The sequence below is a fragment of the Ochotona princeps genome, chromosome 20 (assembly GCF_030435755.1).
Source record: "Ochotona princeps isolate mOchPri1 chromosome 20, mOchPri1.hap1, whole genome shotgun sequence".
Lineage (NCBI taxonomy): Eukaryota > Metazoa > Chordata > Mammalia > Lagomorpha > Ochotonidae > Ochotona > Ochotona princeps.
In genome coordinates this window covers 2,894,936-2,912,664 of record NC_080851.1, presented here as the reverse complement: position 1 = coordinate 2,912,664, position 17,729 = coordinate 2,894,936, and the positions used below count along the sequence as shown (strand labels likewise).

The 17,729-nt window shown below is 60.0% G+C and overlaps 1 protein-coding gene across 4 annotated transcripts in view; it reads right to left on the bottom strand.

Annotated features, from left to right (window-relative positions):
- Positions 1 to 17,729, bottom strand: part of TNS3 (tensin 3) — a 130,319-nt gene that overhangs the window by 28,236 nt on the left and 84,354 nt on the right. For all 4 annotated transcript variants that reach the window (XM_058678365.1, XM_058678366.1, XM_058678368.1 and 1 more), the window contains 4 exons: positions 15,532 to 16,719; positions 10,709 to 10,878; positions 7,692 to 7,803; positions 7,376 to 7,459 (listed from right to left, as the gene is read on the bottom strand). In XM_058678365.1, the coding sequence (XP_058534348.1) occupies positions 7,376 to 7,459; positions 7,692 to 7,803; positions 10,709 to 10,878; positions 15,532 to 16,719 (1,554 nt within the window). The remainder of the gene's footprint in view (positions 1 to 7,375; positions 7,460 to 7,691; positions 7,804 to 10,708; positions 10,879 to 15,531; positions 16,720 to 17,729) is intronic.

Here is a 17,729-nt window from a genome sequence, read left to right as displayed (position 1 = left end):
GGCACACGGCAACGTCACAGGCCTAAACAGAGGCAGATGGTCCTTCAGCTTGCCAGGATGGTGGGGTCGGTGCCTGGCTCTGGGAGGAGGCTCCCCCCAGGGGGCACCCCAAGGCTCTGCCCAGCCACAATAAGGAGGGCAAGGCCAGCTCCATGGTGAAGGACGCACGTCTCAGAGCGCTTCTCAGCGCTGCAGAGTCCACATCCTTCAGGTGCACCCAGCACCACGGGGCAGTAGCGCAAGACAGAGCTGCAGAACACAATCCCACAGCGGGTGCAGCTCCGGGAGAAGCTGCGGGGCGTCGGGGAAGGTGAGCAGCAAGGTAGCGGGGCCAGGTGACAGCCTCCAAAGGTGCCTCCACAGGGGTCACTGGGGCACTCTGCTGCCCTTCCCCATTCAGAGCTGTGAGGAGCCAACAAGCTCAGGCCTGCACGGCCTTCAGGGTGACAGTGGGCTGCAGATTCCACACACTGGCCCCCGGCCACCACGGGATGGGCCCTCGCCTGCAACCTGCACCAGGCCCCGGGCTGATCCACTCCTCTGTTCCCAGAGTGCGGGCCTGGCAGGCGGCAGTGTGTGCAAATTCCTGGGCGAGCAGGTACATTTTGCATTAAAAACCTAAACTTAGAGACACATTTTTGCTATACAGTCATATTCACAAACCGAACACTACCCAGAATCCACGCATTCTTCACCTGGTGTGTGCATTTCAGAGATGTTCTGGGTCATGCAGCATGCGCAAGGTCACAGCGCTGGAGGCCCTCCACCACCCCGTCCAGAGTCACCCCGTGTTGCTGAAGACAAAGGTGAGAACAAAACCCCCGAGGTCCTCTCAGCACAGCTTCCGTTCGCTGAGGGTCAACAGGGAGCAGATCAAGACATGCATACTCACTCACCGTCCTCAAAGCCAAAGCAAGCAAGGGCACGCCTCCACAGAGCTCAGAGTGGAGTGTGAGAAGCGCTCCGAGATGTGCATCCTTGCCCGTGGGGTGGCAGCCGGCAAGCCAGCGCCACGCGTCTGAACTTCACCCCACGCCAGTGAATTGACACTCTCAGGCCCACAGCCCCTCAGTCACAAGCCCGTGCTGAACTCTGACCTCAGCATGCAGCCTTGATGTGGCGCGTCAGCCCAGGTTCCCTGGGAGGGGGGTAGTGACACTGGCTGTGCACAACCCTTCCTCAGTGCAGGTTCCCAGGCACAAAGGTGACCGCAGAGCCCGCTGCAGGGACGTGCTCAGCTGGACACAGACACACTGCCCCTCTGGAGCCAACATCAGCACGGGACACGTAAACGCTCTCACTTAAGGCTGCCAGGGTTCAGAGCACAGCGAGTCAGCTACCCAGGCCAGTCGTGCTCACCCCGAGATCCTCTCATCCCTGTGTCAGCTCTCCCTTCCATCCCCGCCTCCGACTCTCACTGCAGGGACCTCTCTTCTTCCCCCTTCTGGCCCTCGCGCACCTACCAAGTCCACAGTCCCTGCAGAACCACTCTGTTTCTCCCCAGCCCCCCGACTGCAGAGCTGGGCTGCCCTCCCGGCTTGCCCAAAGCATCAGGGGTGTGTGTGTGTGCGCGCAAGCAGCCCTCAGAGGCCCACCCTGCCCTTCTGGACCCTGGAGCAGGAAGCCAAGTTGCAAAACACAAGAAGCCTGTCTCCTGAAGCCAGCGGAATGTTCTGGAACCGCCCTGGGGTGCGGCTCTGCAGACACTGTGAATACGTTGAATGCCAGTGCATTCACCTCCACTGAGAACACCACAACTATTTGAGAACTGTCTGGAAGCCGAGATGTATCAGAAACAGAAGACTATGCCAATGAAACATTCCATGGGCTTCCGGCCAGCAATGCCTAACAGCACCTCCCGGGCTCGGCAGAGACAGAGGCACCTGCTGCCCGTAGCCTTCCACCCCACAGGTGGGGTGTGCAGTCTCCCTTTCTGCATGTCCTCACCTGGGACACTGAGAGGCCAAGGGGCGCTGCTGGCATCACACATGGCTCTGGGGCAGGACACAGCAGTTCCAGAACATTCCATCAGCTTCAGGAGACGGTGAGGCTGTGCTCCCCAAGCAGCTTGTGTGCCCCACACTCATGGACCCAGGATCAGTCTCCAGGGCCAGTGGAGAACCTTGGGAGGTGAGACTGCTCAGGACATGAGCAGTGGCAGTGACCCCACTGGCCGTGGTGAGCCAGCTAGCCTCACAGCTGCCATTTCCTGTCTTGCCTGCCCCAGGTGCAGCTCCCCGCTGCCCACCAGACCCTGGCCGACAAGTGACCACCATTATGCTTAACTACCTACCTAGTGGGCTGTAACAGGCTCCAGGAGGAAGCCCCCAGAAGCAGGGATTTTAAAATCTGGGAGCACCATGATACACTGACCTATCACTTCCATTCCTCCCAAGATCTGCAAGCGCCCATGAGCTCTGCTGTAGTTAACACAAAGTTGAAGTACACAGGCCATCCTGAGGGTCCTGGGTGAATGCCACAGGAAAGGCCCCCTTCCACAAAGCTTAAGGTACATATCCTGCAGGAAGCAACCTCAGACTCCACCGGCTCCCTGCTGCCTGTAGCTGCTCCACCCAAGCCGGGACAGTGCCCTGCCACGGCGTCATGTAGATTCCAGCAGCAACATCTCCCATCACGGTGCCTGGTCCGAGTCCTCCTCCACTCCCAACTGTTAATGTGCACCCTGGAAGGTGACAGCTTACCCATGAGAAAGACCCAGGCTGAATTCCAGAACTCTGGCTCATACCTGGCTCTGGCTCAGCTGTTGGGGTGTCTGGGGAAAGCGAACCAGTGGACAGATCACACGAACATAGCTCACGAATTATTAACCCAATCACGGCATCCTCTTGGCAGAACTAGACAGCACTTGAAACTGCTCCTTCAGTGGCCGTCTGCACAGCCACCACACTCCTGAAGCAGGTGAGGCAAGGACAGAGCCCCCGGCTAGGGCCCCGCACACTGGGTGCACAGGGAGCCTCTTCACCCCCAGTGTGTGCGGCCCAAGGCCACGCGGGGGAAACTCATTCTCCCGGGCAACAGGGGGATCAATGCTGTCGTCCAGAGCGGGTTTGTTATCCAAGGCTCTGGGCCTCTGTCCCTCTCTGTGCCCTCACCATGGCAAGACACAACCAGGCACCCTCACCAGATGTGCCCCCAGCCCCAATCTCAAGCTTCCAGAACCAGGATCCCACCAGGCTCCTAGCCACCCCCAGCCTCCTGATTTGTTTCGTTGCCCACATTAGGCTTTCGCCAACACTCCTAGCTGGGTGTTCACAGGCCCAGGCTCGAGCGCTGCGTTCACCTTAGATTCTCACGAGCCCCAGGGATTCTGGGATTTACACCTCCATAGCAGAGACCAGGCCCTGCCGGAGTCAGCTGGTTAGGAAGGGTCAGCAATGAGAGCGTATGTCCAGACATCAGGCATGGCCCAGAGGCCACTGCCCGTGCACGCCGGCACCCAGGCCTTGCTGTGCAGGCAGCTGAAATCCCGGAGAGCAGGATGTCGCTGCGTGGGGGCTAGCGTCCAGAGGCCGGATGCTGGAAAGCTTTCCAAATATTTAGATGTCGAAAGGCAGGCAGATCTGTTTGGTAACTTCAGGCTCTGTTCCTAGCTGGCTGATAAGCACATGGAGTGGGTTGCGGGAGCGCCTACTGTTCTGGCTGGCGGAGAAGCTAGGGCGAGAATGTGGGATGGGGGGGCAAGGCATGGCACCCGCCCCACACCGCGGCGTGAGGCCAGCCGGCTCGCAGGCCGCCTCGGGCCCGAGCAGGCTTAGGCAGGCCTGGGCCTCGGACATCACCCCTTGGGAAAGAATGCTGGACCTGGCCCAGCAACCACTGCATTGAGAGCAGCCTGGGGTGTGCTTCGTGTTAACTTTGCTGCGTTGTTTACCACAGCTGCTTACTTGTGGGAAGAGTGGGTGCAGGGTGCCCTGGTGGGGGAGGATTGGGCAGGCCTCAAGAGCATGGGCTCCAGGTGGGAAGAGTGGGTGCAGGGTGCCCTGGCACGGGGAGGACCAGGCAGGCTTCAAGAGCATGGGCTCCAGGTGGGAAGAGTGGGTGCAGGGTGCCCTGGCACGGGGAAGACCGGGCAGGCCTCAAGAGCATGGGCTCCAGGGCCTGAGCCCAGCACCCAGAGGACCCAGGAAACAGACACAGGAACAGCGTGGAGGCATTGGATACATTCAGAGTCCTGTGGGCTACAGTGCCCACCAGCTTTGTTCCCACCCTGGGCCACAGACTCTCCCATGACCGCCTTGGGTAAATCCTCAGTTGTCACCTACATTTTATGTCAGCCAACTCCTCTGCCTGTTCCTTGCTACCTCTCTTCCCTACCCTGAGCAGAAATCCCGCTGGGCCAGCTTGGCAAGGAGCCGCTCCTAGCCATCCATAAGCATCTACCCAACAGATCCTCTCACCCAGCTGTCTGCTGCACTTGCCGCTGAATGTGGCTTTCGTAGTAGCACTGTGCGAACTCCACCCACACAACAGCTGTTTCTCTCCTACCCCAGGCGTGCTGGTGTCTGGGGACTCATGGCAACTGAGGGGAGTGATCTGGCCATAGCATGAGGAGCCAGACACAACAGACAACAGGGATCTTCTGGAATGGGACAGCCATGCTGGCCCCTGCATGCTGGTGCTCAGACCGGGTCACACCCACCCTCTTGCCCCTAGTTGAAGCCGTTGCGCACTGGGGACACCCACTGCTGGGCCATCCTGGCCCTACTGCAGCTCAGCTATACTTACCCTGCGGTGCGCCAGCCAGCCCTGCCTCCCAAACCCCTAACACAGTCCTGGAGTTTCTGTTACTACCCAGTGCAGCATCCCTAACCCCCAGGAAGACAGACTTTGAAGACTCCCCCCATCCACACCTGGCTTTCACGCCCACCTTAGTGAGGCTGCAGAATCCTCACTGGAGCCCCAAGGCACAGCCCATCTGCACAGCAGCAACAGTGACAGCAAACACCAGGCTGAGCTGTTACCTCTGCAACGCATGGCTGCTTGTGACGTGGCACCAGCTGAGCCACACCACCACCTTCCACCTCCAGGGCCTGCAGTGAAATGTCCTGGCCTTGCCCTGCTTCCCGGGGCTAGGTTCCCCGGTCTCTGCAGATCCCGAGCACGGTCTGGCTGCACCTGCCAAGGCCTCTGCACCTGCCACTTCCCCGAGACCAACACCCTCCGCCTGCCTCGGCAATACCTACTCACTCCTGCTTGTCCTCCAAACCTCTCATGTCCTCGCCGGGCACCCGGGCGCTCCCCTGGCCTCTACTCCCTGCTCTGCTGTCTACACTTGGGCAGGGCAGGTGGCAGTATCAGTATTTTCCAGCTCCTGCTGGCCTCACAGGTCCTGGACAGTGGAGACACCAAGCTGACAGTTGTGGATGGCAGTGGGCAGCCTTCAACGCCAAGGAGTCATTACCTTGTGTGCTTTGAGTTACAGAAAATTCCAAGCAATTGCACAAGTAGGCAGCAGTCTAGCTCATCCCGTGGACCCCACCCAACTTCAACTCCTGTCAATCCACACTTGAGGCTGTCTCAGCCACACCCCCAATGACGGGAATTAATTATGCTTCCAATTCTGAGACCAGCTACGCTCGCAGACCCTAGACATTCGCAGAGGTACCATGCACTTCATCCTGCTGCAGCATGGTCCCCACTACCCTGGGCCTGAGACCCCGATTCGGTCGACACAGAGGGGCTTCCCTGTTTCCCACCCTGACCCCTCTGGACCCTCAACACTTGCTGCTTCCTTTCGCATCGGTAACTGCCAGGTAGACTGCATGACACACACGTCGGGGGTGACTCCTCACAGCCCCCCGCCCAGCTGCACTGCCTGACATGGAGGAGCCACACTGGCCTGGCCACGCCCGTGTAGGAAGGCCCCTTTCCGGACTGCAGCTCCTAGGCAGCCACTGACAACGGTGTACAGGTGTACGCGAGAATCAAGGCCCAGGACAAAAGGCAATCATGCATGTTTTGCTGTTTCTTAAAGAAACTGCAGCCAGGTTTCCCTTCCCACCAGCCCTGAGTGAGGATGGGGTCTCCCGTCATTGTCCCCGGCCTTCCCACCAGCCGCACGTGAGGACGGGTCTTCCATCATTATCTCTGGCCTGGGCTGCAGCACCTTTGTCCTGGCCCTGCTGTGGGTGTGTTGTGACCACTCATGCTCACAGCGGCTCAGCCTTGCACTACCCTCATGGCCCACAATGCTGAGCGCCAGCCCCTCGTCCCTTGCCACCTGGATACCCTCCATGTCTGCAGTGTGATTTCTAAGAGGACCATTGGGTTCTTTACAGTTGTGTGTGGAGAGTTCTGGAATATTCCATGCGACACTCTGGTTTTTTCCAGATATGTGGTGCACAAATGTCTTCCCCCAGTCCCACACTGTATCCTCTTCACAGACGTTTTGCAGAGTGTAAGAAGATGAGGTCTGATTTATCAATTTCTTTTTCTCACTTCTGATTCTAAGAATTGCACTTCGCCCTGGATCCCCAAGGTCTGTCCTATTTCTTCTAGAAGTCTACTCACAGGCCCACAGTCGTCGTAAGAGGAGGTCACAGAGCTTAGGCGCACCCCGAGTCCTGGACGCTGACCTTGCCGGACGCTGCAGCAATGCAAGGCTGGAGATTCCCTGCATCCTCCCCACGCTGCAGAGGCGAGTGCAGCACACACGGGGGTGGACGTGCTGGGAGCAGGGCTGCCCTCCGCACACAGGACCCAGGCCGCGACCATCGCACCGCCAGGCGTGCACATGGCCTGACCGCCCAGGCCTTGGTGGAGTTGAGCACACGCTTGGCGCGCTCACCTGAGGCCTGCTGATCCTCTCTGTTCGCAGGTAGCTCGCCCCACCGCATGTCGCCTGCATGTTTCTAGGTGACCCTGGGTTTGCGTCTCACGGCACCTGCTCTGGCGCCAGAGGCCAGCTGGGAACACAACTCACACCTCAGTCTTGGCATCATCACTGACTCCCTCCCGACTGCGCACAGAGCGAGGTGCACAGCATGCAGGGTGCCCCAGAGCTCCACTGGGGCACAAGGGACACCTTTGGGCAGGCTAGCGGAGGACCCCGCAGGTGCAGGGTCCCAGGCCATCCGTCACGTAGAAAGCGGCTGGGAGGGTGCTGGTTCTTAGCACCGCACCCACAGCAGTGACACATACAGGGAGGAAGGCAGAAGCATCCAGGCTGACCTGCTCCTACGAGCACACATCCGGGTGGTACCAGCTACAGCAGAGAGCACCTCAGGCCTTTCACTGCCCCACACCCGAAGCAGGCTCTATGGCCTTGCCCCAAGCACCTGCCAGGCCAGACTGTCCTCAGCCCCTTGGCACAGGAGGGTGGTGGCCTGGTGCAGTGGTCACACAAGGGACTTACCAGGCCCTCCTTGGTGCAGTGTGGCTGGGTTGTTCCGCAGGGGCTCGGGTGAGCTGAACAGAGGGTATCTCAGGGGATTCTTCCCTGCAAGACAGCACAATAGGCTCGGTTAGCCTCCCTGGCAGGTGCTGCACACGGCCCACTCCACTTTCCTTACAGGGGTGCACACGGCCCACTCCACCTTCCCTACTGGTGCACACGGCCCACTCCACTTTCCTTACAGGGGTGCACACGGCCCACTCCACTTTCCTTACTGGTGCACACAGCCCACCCCTCCCTCCTTACTGGTGCACACGGCCCACTCCACCCTTCTTACTATATGGTGTTTCTGGAGACATGGCAAATGCTGGGGTTGTACACACAGGCTCCGTGCCGAGCACCCTGCCATCATGCATGTCCAGGTCCGGTGGGTACGCAGAGCTCACCGTCTGAAATGGGCATGAAGAGCACATGTGAGGCAGGAGCTGGGGTGGTCCTCTCCCGGCACTGGCACCCACGCTGGTCATGAAGGGCAGCCTCATCTGAGAGGGACCAGGAGGCAGGGTTCCCACCATGGGCTAGCTCATGTCTGTCTCGCAGTGTGGCGTCACACAGTTGATGGACACTCCAGGGTCCAGGGAGTCCCTGCCAGCACCTAGCACTCAGCATTCCTACCTTCAGCAATCAAAGCATGAGGAGAGCGTTGCACACAGCCGGCCTCTATCTACCAGCTTAGGACCCAGCGAGTCAACCAACCATGGATGGAAAACATTTAGACAAGATGGGGCTGCTATGTGGCACAGAGGGTTAAGCTGTCTCCTGAGACGCCAGCATCCCATGTGGATGCTGGTTCAAGTCCTGGCTGCTTCACTGCTGATCCAGGTCTCTGCTGATGTGCCTGGGAAGGCAGCAAAGCATGGCCCAAGTGGTGGATCCCTGTTACCTACATGGGATTCCTGGTTGGGGTTCTAGACTCTGGCTGTTGCAGCCATTCGGGGATGATTCAAACTCTCTTGCTTTCTCCTCCCCTCAACTTCCCCTTGCCTTGCAAGTTAATTAAGTTATTAATTATTAGAAAAGAAAATGTTCAGAACAGAAAAGCTGCATGCGTACTGAGCAAGCACTTTCCTTGGCACCACTGCTGTAAGCATGACCTCCCCGGAACAATGAGAGTAAGTCAGGCAGTGTAACCTCACACAGCGGGGCACACAGGGAGACACACACAGGCAGTGATCAGGGAGTGTAATCTCAGATGATGGGGGCACACGCGGAGACACACAGTGTCAGGGAGTGTAACCTCAGATGATGGGGGCACACGGGAGACACACACAGGCAGTGATCAGGGAGTGTAACCTCAGATGATGGGGGACGCACGGGGAGACACACACAGGCAGTGATCAGGGAGTGTAACCTCAGATGATGGCGGACACACGGGAGACACACAGTGTCAGGGAGTGTAACCTCAGATGATGGGGGCACACGGGAGACACACAGTGTCAGGGAGTGTAACCTCAGATGATGGGGGCACACGGGAGACACACACAGGCAGTGACCAGGGAGTGTAACCTCAGATGATGGGGGACACACGGGGAGACACACACAGGCAGTGATCAGGGAGTGTAACCTCAGATGATGGGGGACACACGGGAGACACACAGTGTCAGGGAGTGTAACCTCAGATGATGGGGGCACACGGGAGACACACAGTGTCAGGGAGTGTAACCTCAGATGATGGGGGCACACGGGAGACACACACAGTGTCAGGGAGTATAACCTCAGATGATGGGGGCACACGGGGAGACACACAGTGTCAGAGAGTGTAACCTCAGATGATGGGGGCACACGGGGAGACACACACAGTGTCAGGGAGTGTAACCTCAGATGATGGGGGCACATGGGGAGACACAGTGTCAGGGAGTGTAACCTCAGATGATGGGGGCACACGGGGAGACACACACAGTGTCAGGGAGTGTAACCTCAGATGATGGGGGCACATGGGGAGACACAGTGTCAGGGAGTGTAACCTCAGATGATGGGGGGCACACGGGAGACACACACAGTGTCAGGGAGTGTAACCTCAGATGATGGGGGACACACGGGGAGACACACACAGTGTCAGGGAGTATAACCTCAGATGATGGGGGCACACGGGAGACACACAGTGTCAGGGAGTGTAACCTCAGATGATGGGGGCACACGGGGAGACACACACAGTGTCAGGGAGTGTAACCTCAGATGATGGGGGCACACGGGGAGACACACACAGTGTCAGGGAGTGTAACCTCAGATGATGGGGGCACACGGGGAGACACACACAGTGTCAGGGAGTGTAACCTCAGATGATGGGGGCACACGGGAGACACACACAGTGTCAGGGAGCGTAACCTCAGATGATGGGGGCACACGGGGAGACACACACAGTGTCAGGGAGTGTAACCTCAGATGATGGGGGCACACGGGAGACACACACAGGTTCTCTGTGCATCCTCAGCCCTCTGACATCACAGACTGGAGTATCTGTACATGTTGTAGCCGCTGCAGGTAGACATAGGGTCCTGGACCCCTCCCCAGATGTGGAGGGAAGAGTGTGGTATGTCCAGAGACACACGAAGGTGCACCACAGGTCAGAAGGCTGGCACAGTGACACAGCAGACGAAGCTGCTCCCCGCAGCATCAGCAACCCACAAGGATGCTGTTCGAGTCCGGGCTGCTCCACCCTCAATCCAGCTCCCTACTACTGTGCCTGGGAAAGCGGAAGACGGCCCAAGTCCTTTGACCCCTGCACTCATGAGGGAGACACAGAAGCAGCTCCTGGTTCCTGGCTTCACCCCGGCTCAGCCTTGACTCTTGTGGTCGTTTGGGGAGTGGAGTGAACCAGTGGATGGAACTCTGCATTTCAGATAAACAATAAAAATCTTAAACACACACACACACAGCTGAACAGAAGTTTGGGAGGAAATCCTACTTGGAGCCTGGGCTGCACCACCAGCACTGCTGATGCATGTGCTCTGTAGGTTCTGCTTTCCAGGCTTCAGGGATGGATCCCACTGCATACCTGACCCGCCTCTGACTAGGATTAAAAGCTGAGGCTACGTCTCCTGGGGCTGGGGGATGGCTCAGGAAAAACGGTACGCCCATTCTCAGCTGTGCCTTCCACCCAGGGAGTCCTGCTAAGGTGGGGCTTGGTGCTGTGCTACCTCCAACCTTCAGAGTCCACTTGCATGCCCATTTTACAGACCAGAACTCGGAGGGCCAGGCAGCCTTTCTCCGTCCCACACACCTGCACCACACCCCACACCCCAGGAGAAGTGGGGGAAGAGGTGGGGGCCCAGACAGGGAGAGCGCCACACATACCTCTTTGGCATCTGTGGGAGATGAGAAAGGCACCAGGCCAGAGGCCACATCCACACCAGGCTTCCCCCATGCATGCTTGCAGAAGGACAGCTGCGCCCCGCCATCATTGTCATACTGACCCAGGCTCAGCTTCCGGAGTCTTCCACCCAGGGGCTGGTCACTGGAGGCACCTGCCAGGAGAGAGGCGGTGAGCATGGCAGAGCGGGAAAAGCTCCCACGCAAACCCACTGGCAGGGCTCCCGGGGGCACTCAACAGCTCAGCACTGCTCAGCACTGCCCCAGGTCCTCAGGGGCCAGGGACCTCCTTGCAGAACATGCCATGGGGTGGGCCCAGCAAGGGGACACACCCCATGGAGCAGGGAGCAGGGACAGGGCGGGGGCCTGACAACCTCACACGGTCAGCAGCAACTCCTGTGTGCAGCGTGGTCATCAGGCAGGCTCCAGCACCAGCCACCTGCCCCCACAGCTGTCCAGCCACTGACCGCTGGCCTGAAGTCACCTCCCCACGCTGGGGGCACGGGGCCAGGGCGGGGGCCAGGAGTTACATTCGTCCTCCTCCGAGGGAGTCTTAAGATTGCATGAGGGGGTGACATTCGTGTGACAGTGCCTTCCAGAACCCCAGGCCCTGTGGGGCCTCCCTTGCACTCCAGGCCTGAGCTCCAGTAGTACCACACCTACAGCACACATGAGCCATACCTGGGACTCATGGGTGGCCCTGACGTCCATCCACACTGCTCTAGCAGCACAGTCTACACCGCAAGAAATGAGAAGTGCCAGCAAGAGCAAGGTCACATCAGGCCGTGCACCAGGTCTGCCCATAGGTGGGCATGGCGGGGGCACAGACAGAGGGAGCCCAGCAGCACAGGGCCTGGGAGCCACGGAGGACGTCCAGTGCCCCTGTGGGAGCCCCGCAGCCCGGCAGCACAGGGCCTGGGAGCCACGGAGGACGTCCAGTGCCCCTGTGGCCAGCGTGCCTACGCCAGCCCAGGACTCTCCCTGTCACAGGCTCACCTCCCACCAGACACATACAGACACAATATATGCTCCCATACGTGCATACACAATACACACTTTCACAGGCACACACGGGTACACACACTCAAGCAAAGCACACACACAGGCACACGCAGAGGCACACACATGTACAAACAGGGCTCCCGAGCCAGGGCTCAGCCCAGGAGCAGCCCCATAGGGAGGTCACTTCACCTGCTGCCCCTCCCGTCCCTCTGCCCTCCCCCTCAGAGCTGCCTCCGGCTCCCAGGACCACACGGAGCACGCGGACCACGCGTCTCGACAGCATTAACTCCCCAGGGGAAGTGCAGTGCGGGTGGCGTGTCTTCAAAACGTGCCTAGAAAGACAGCTCAAACTGCCAACACATCCCGAAGGCATCAGCCTTTCATAACCAGCATCTTCCAGCAGCATCCTGAAGCTTCCATACACACATAACCTCAGAAATGTTCACACCAAAATACACCCAGCTCTCATTCCCATGTTTCCATAAACTCACCCACAGAGGCTGCAGCGACAAACCGAGCACTAGAGGAAGACCCGGCTGCAGCCCAAGGTGACTCCCTGAAGCCGGCTAAACAGGGCCACACAGGATTGTCTCCACGGAAACCTTGCACGGACCACAGAGGCGCAGGTGTGCCCCAGTACTCACAGCACCCCCCAGTGGTGGTGGTGTGGATGTGACGAGGCACTTCTGGCAACAGCAACACACCCTGCTGGAAAGCTGTGTGTGTCTGCTTCCTCAGGAGGGTGGCGGTCGCACCGCGGGGCTGTCTCGCCAGGAGCTGGACTGAGCATGTCCACAACGGAAAGCACTGTGTCCCAGCAGCCATGGAGCGCAGCAACTGCCCTGGCGGGCTGGGGGTTAGAAGATTCTGGATAGTGTGATGATCACAACAATATAAATGTGCTTAATGGTACTCCACTGTACACGAACTTTACGTTTTACGTTACATGCATGTCACACAGCCGTAAGGAAAAGATACAGCTTTAGGGCACAGTGGCCAAGCTGCTGCCTCGGACAACAGCATCCCACATCAGAAGGGCAGGTCCAGTCCAGGCGGCTCCACTTCCAATCCAGCTCCCTGCCAATGCTCCTGGGAATGCAGCAGCAGACGCCCAAGCGCCTGGGCCTGCCGCCATATGGGGGAAATGGCCTTGGCTTTGGCCTGGACCAGCCCCAGCTAGCCAGTGCAGCTATTTGGTGGTGTGGGCTGAATCAGCAAAGGGAGCGATGTTACTCTGCCTTTTCAATAAATTAATAAAAAAAGCCAAGTGATCTTTCACTCGCCACCACCTCTACTCATGAGGAGTGACCACAGACACAGTAGAGGCCACAGCCCTGCACATGCCCCGCACAGGCCCCAGGCTCTCCTCCATTCTTATGCCTGTGCAAGCAGCACCTGTCAGCCCCGTACCCAGTGTGCCCATCCAGTGCAGGGTGCCAAGCACTGAATGCATCTGCAATGCTGCCCTCTCTCCCCACCTCTGCTTGGGGCTCCCACCCTGCCTCTCCCCTGCCTAGCTGGACCCAGCTGTGAGGCTCCTACCGGACATCCCCATGCGTCCCTGCCTTGCTGTGGGAGGGGTGTCTCCAGCACATTGGAGTCACGTGGCTTTGCCTGTCCTCCATGTCCCCACACCCGTGAGCCTGAAGTCCATGGACTCTCCAGCAGGGGGCCTGTGGTTGGCCTCTGCCATCACTGGGCACGAGGACACGTGGGCCCTGCCATGCTCTGAATCCTCCAGGGCAGCACCAAGTGGGAGCACCGCCTGTGTGAGGAAGGATGTGAGCACCAGCAGCCACCCCCGGTGCCTCCTGCAAGGACACAGGTGCCCGCCGGGCTGTTGTCCGATGCAGGCAGGGGCACGGGGAACATGGACAGAGGCATGCAACCAGGAGCCCTCCAGGGACAGAGAGAATGGCCGGCGTCCTGCCACGCGTGGGCAGCCATCAACTGCACAGCTTGACCCCGGGCCTCTGTCACTCAGTGTCATGGGCTGAAATCTCCTGGGATTCAAGCCACATGTACTGGGGGAGTGGGGGAGGAGGGATGGAGGTGTGGGACAGCGGTGTGGACACGCAGAGCACCAGGTCCCAGCTCTCCAGGGTTCCCAGAAGACCACCCTGGGTGGCCGAGCCATCCAGCAGCGAGGCTCACCCTTCTTCAGAGGGGCTGCCCTGCTGCTGCCTGTCCCACCCTCTGTTTACAAACATTAACTGAGCTGCTGCAAGCCAGGGACAGAGTTAAGTCATGGGCTCTACGCGGCACAAGGGCAGGAGCTGTGTGGAGTGAGGGTAGGCAGGCACCAGCAAGGGACAGTTCCTACAATCACCAACGTCACTGTGGCCCCCATGATCCCCTCAGCACCACTGCCACCATCACCACCTTCAGCATCCCCATGACCACCATCCCCACAATCACCACCGGCTGGGCTGCTGCTGTGGCACAGCCAATCAAGCGACTGCCTGCCACACCAACATCCCATACGGGTGCCAGCTCAAGTCCCAGCTGCTCTGCTTCCTACTTGGCTCTCTGCTAATGTGCCTGGGAAAGCAGTGGAAGATGACCCAAGTGCTTGGGCCCCTGCCACCCATGTGGGAGACCCAGAAGAACCTCTCTCACTCATTCAGCCTTCCAAATAAATGAAAATAAAAATAAACCTTAAATTCCTAGACCAAAGGAACTTAAAGCCCCACCTGCCGAGGAGGAGGAAGGTCCTGTCCCCTTCACCAGGCCCCAGTGTCACATTCTTAAATGGGATCGCTACTGAGTCGAGAGCAATGAACCCAAGGCTGGCCAAGCAGGCCACCCAGTGGCCACTGCCCCCGTCCAGCCTCCTTGGGCCAGCAGCAACATTACGCTTGCTCCTTGTGCCTGCAGGGTGCTGGTGGGGCTGGCTCCGAGGCCAGACACCCACAGGGCAGCCGCCCAGCTGCGTCCAGGTGGATCCAACGTGCTCACACCTTCTCTTCTGACATCCCTGAAGTCCCACCACTGTAAGGACCGCAGACCAGGGCCCAGGAGCCCTGACAGCTGAGGGAATCACACACCCCTCCACCCAGCACCAGCAGGTACCACCCGCTGCCACCTGCAGCACATGCACCAGCCGTGCTGACCCACAGTCTCAGGCTCCTCTGATCGCACACAGGCTCCCAGGGCACAGATGCCCCACGGCAGAGGCCCTGGCCTGGCCCGACTCCTTCCAGGGAGGTCCTGTGTGGCAGCCTCCCTGCGCCTCCCTCTGGGCCCCTTGGCCTCTGGGCATCCCAGTCAGAGACCAGAGCCTTGGACAGCAATCGGCTCCACCGAGTCCTCACTCTAAACGCTCCTGTAGTCCTGGGCCAGGCGTGCCACTCCCCCTGCGGGGAGGCACGAGCCTGTCTCCTCCAGAGCCCTCCCATTCCCTCCCAGGCTCGCACCTCTGTCCCTCACACATACCCACTCTGGCCTCTGATCGTGGGGAAGCCCGGGGAACCTCCCCAGCAATGCCCCAGACCTTGGCCAGGACCTCCCAACACCGAGTAACCAGCCTGCACCTGACAATGTGTCATTGGCATCCTTGATACATCCTGACGCTGATCCACTGCCCTGATCCACAAGGCACCTGCTAATCCCAACCCCCCCAGAGCCCTAACTCATAAGCAGACCCTACACAGGCCTGACCCACCAAGATCCCCATGGGTTATATAGTGTGGTCAGTGCCTACTGAGCACAGGGCCTGCCCTCCCCCTGACTTGGTCCTCCCAACTATTCTGCAGACAGCTCGGTTCCCAGCGTAGGGGCAGGTGTCCTGAGGGATGGAGGCTTACCTTGCAGCCTGCTGCTTGGCCGCAGTGCGCCTCCCACGCCGTCCACACACACGGAGCCATTGGCTGGGCTGCCCAGGGCATTCATGTGGGTAGGGATGGGCTCGAAAGTGGGGTCCAGCTCCAGGATGAGCCGGTTGAGCTGCTCAATGGACTGGTCTATGTCCAGGGTAGGGGAGCCCGGGGAGGGGCTGGCAGCCAGCTCCTGGCTGGTTCCATTCACGACCCTGTCCCCCGTGCCTCTGCTCGGGAAGGCTTGGCCGGGCACCAGCGGCTGGGCGTCGCGCAGAGGCAGCCCTGCACTGCAGGAGGTCCTCTGGACAGTTACTTTGTGGCCAGCCCCACAGGCGGGGATGACCAGGACACTGGGCAGGGCCTGCCCGAGGCCGGGGCCATCTGCAGCAGGAGCGAAGCCGTGCTGGTGCGCAGCCACCATCTGCTGCTGCCGCACCCACGTCTGCGTGGAGTAGCCTTCAGGCCCGTAGGCCTGCATTGGGGCTGCTACCGAGGGCTTCCGCAGAGACAGCTGCTGCTGCCTGGCCTCCTGGCCCCTGCACAGCCGCTCCCGCTCGTATAGGCTGTCCACCGTGCCCAGGCCCAGCTCGGGGGCCAGCGTGCAGGGCAGCTCCTCGCCCACGTGGTTGCCGAAGCTGTCAGACAGGAGCGAGTTCTGGCTGCTCTTGTGGCAGGGGAAGGGGCCCAGCGGGGCGGAGGGCGGCCCTTCCGAGGAGGACAGGGTGCCCAGGCTGTCCACGCTGTGCAGGTCGTGCTGCGGCATCTCGTCGTCCAGGATGTCCGTCTCCTTCAGCATGCTGTCCCCGTTCACATGCACCTGGGCTGGCACCACGTGCCGCGTGCCGCTGGGCGGGCCGTGCGGCTCTGCCATGGCCTTCAGCGGGTGCCCTGGGTCCTCGAGGCCGAAGCCACTGAGCAGCTGGTCCAGCTCCGCCTTCTCCTGGGGGCTCAGGCCCCTGCTGCTGCCCGGGGCCGGCCGCTCCTCTGTCCGGTCGGTCCTGACGGAGGCCGTGGAGTGGCCCGAGTCGCTGCTCAGGGACAGTGTGTGTCCGCCATGGTCTGGGCTGCCAGTGGCCGCGTCTGCCTGGGTGCCGCTGGGGATGCCAGGGTCTGAGGCACTCTTCTTCCTCACTTTGGCGTACAGACTGCCATCCACGGGGCCCTGGGTGTGCAGCACTGCGGGCACAGCAGAGAGGCAGTCAGCAGGGACACAGAGCGCCCATTGCCACCAGGGTGTTCAGGGCCAGCCAGCGGCACGAGGGACATGGGTTCCTCCCGGGACCAAGTCCTCCCTCCTGCCTGTCCACTATGTCCGTGCTGTTTATCTATCCTACTGATCCCACCGGTCTGTTCTGTCCTTCTAGCCCATTTGTATATATACATGCATGTATCTATGTGTGTATTTGTATCTATTCTGTTAATACATGTATCCATCTACCCTGAGGACTCCCACGCTGCGCTGCCACCGGAGGCCCACATCCATGAATCTCAGGCCATGGGTAGGGCAAGGCGTGTCCCAGCAGCAGGCTCCAGCCTCCCCAGCCTGACTCTGACCTGTGAAATTGCCAGCATTCCACACCAGTCCAGCTGCAAGTACTCAGCTTGGCTCTGCCCTGAGCGAGACCCCCACTCTGCAGACAGAGGCTCTGCTGTGGTTGGAGGCTGCAGCTCTGGATGACACAGGGATGCCAGCCGTGTCGGGACAGGGTCCCGAGAGTGGCCAGGTGCCACCTTGAGAGCCCCAGCTTCCGTCCCGTCACAGCTGCTCCAGGGGGTCGAACATGATGTGGGGTTGGGGAGATCCCAGCAGGAATGGCCAACCCCTCAGCCCACATCCAGGATCGGGGACGGAGGGCCAGGCTGGAAGACGCCAACACGCCAGCCAAGCCCTCTGCCTGCCAGGCTGGTGTGGGAGGCACAGCACACACCGTGCCAGGGGATAACTGGCGGCAGTATACTGAGCACACACAGTGTGTGGTGGGGCACAGCCCCTTCCCAGCCCAGCCTCTCCTGGGACCCCGACAGCATCTTGCCCAAGGACGGGAGGCAGATGGAGGCCCTGAACCCGGGGGCTGACCCTCACATCCGCCTGTGGGATCCCACACGGGGAGCGGCAGTGAGTCACATGCTGTGACCAGGGAGCCACGCATGATCTCGGCCAGGCTTCAGATCCCACAGAGCCAGAA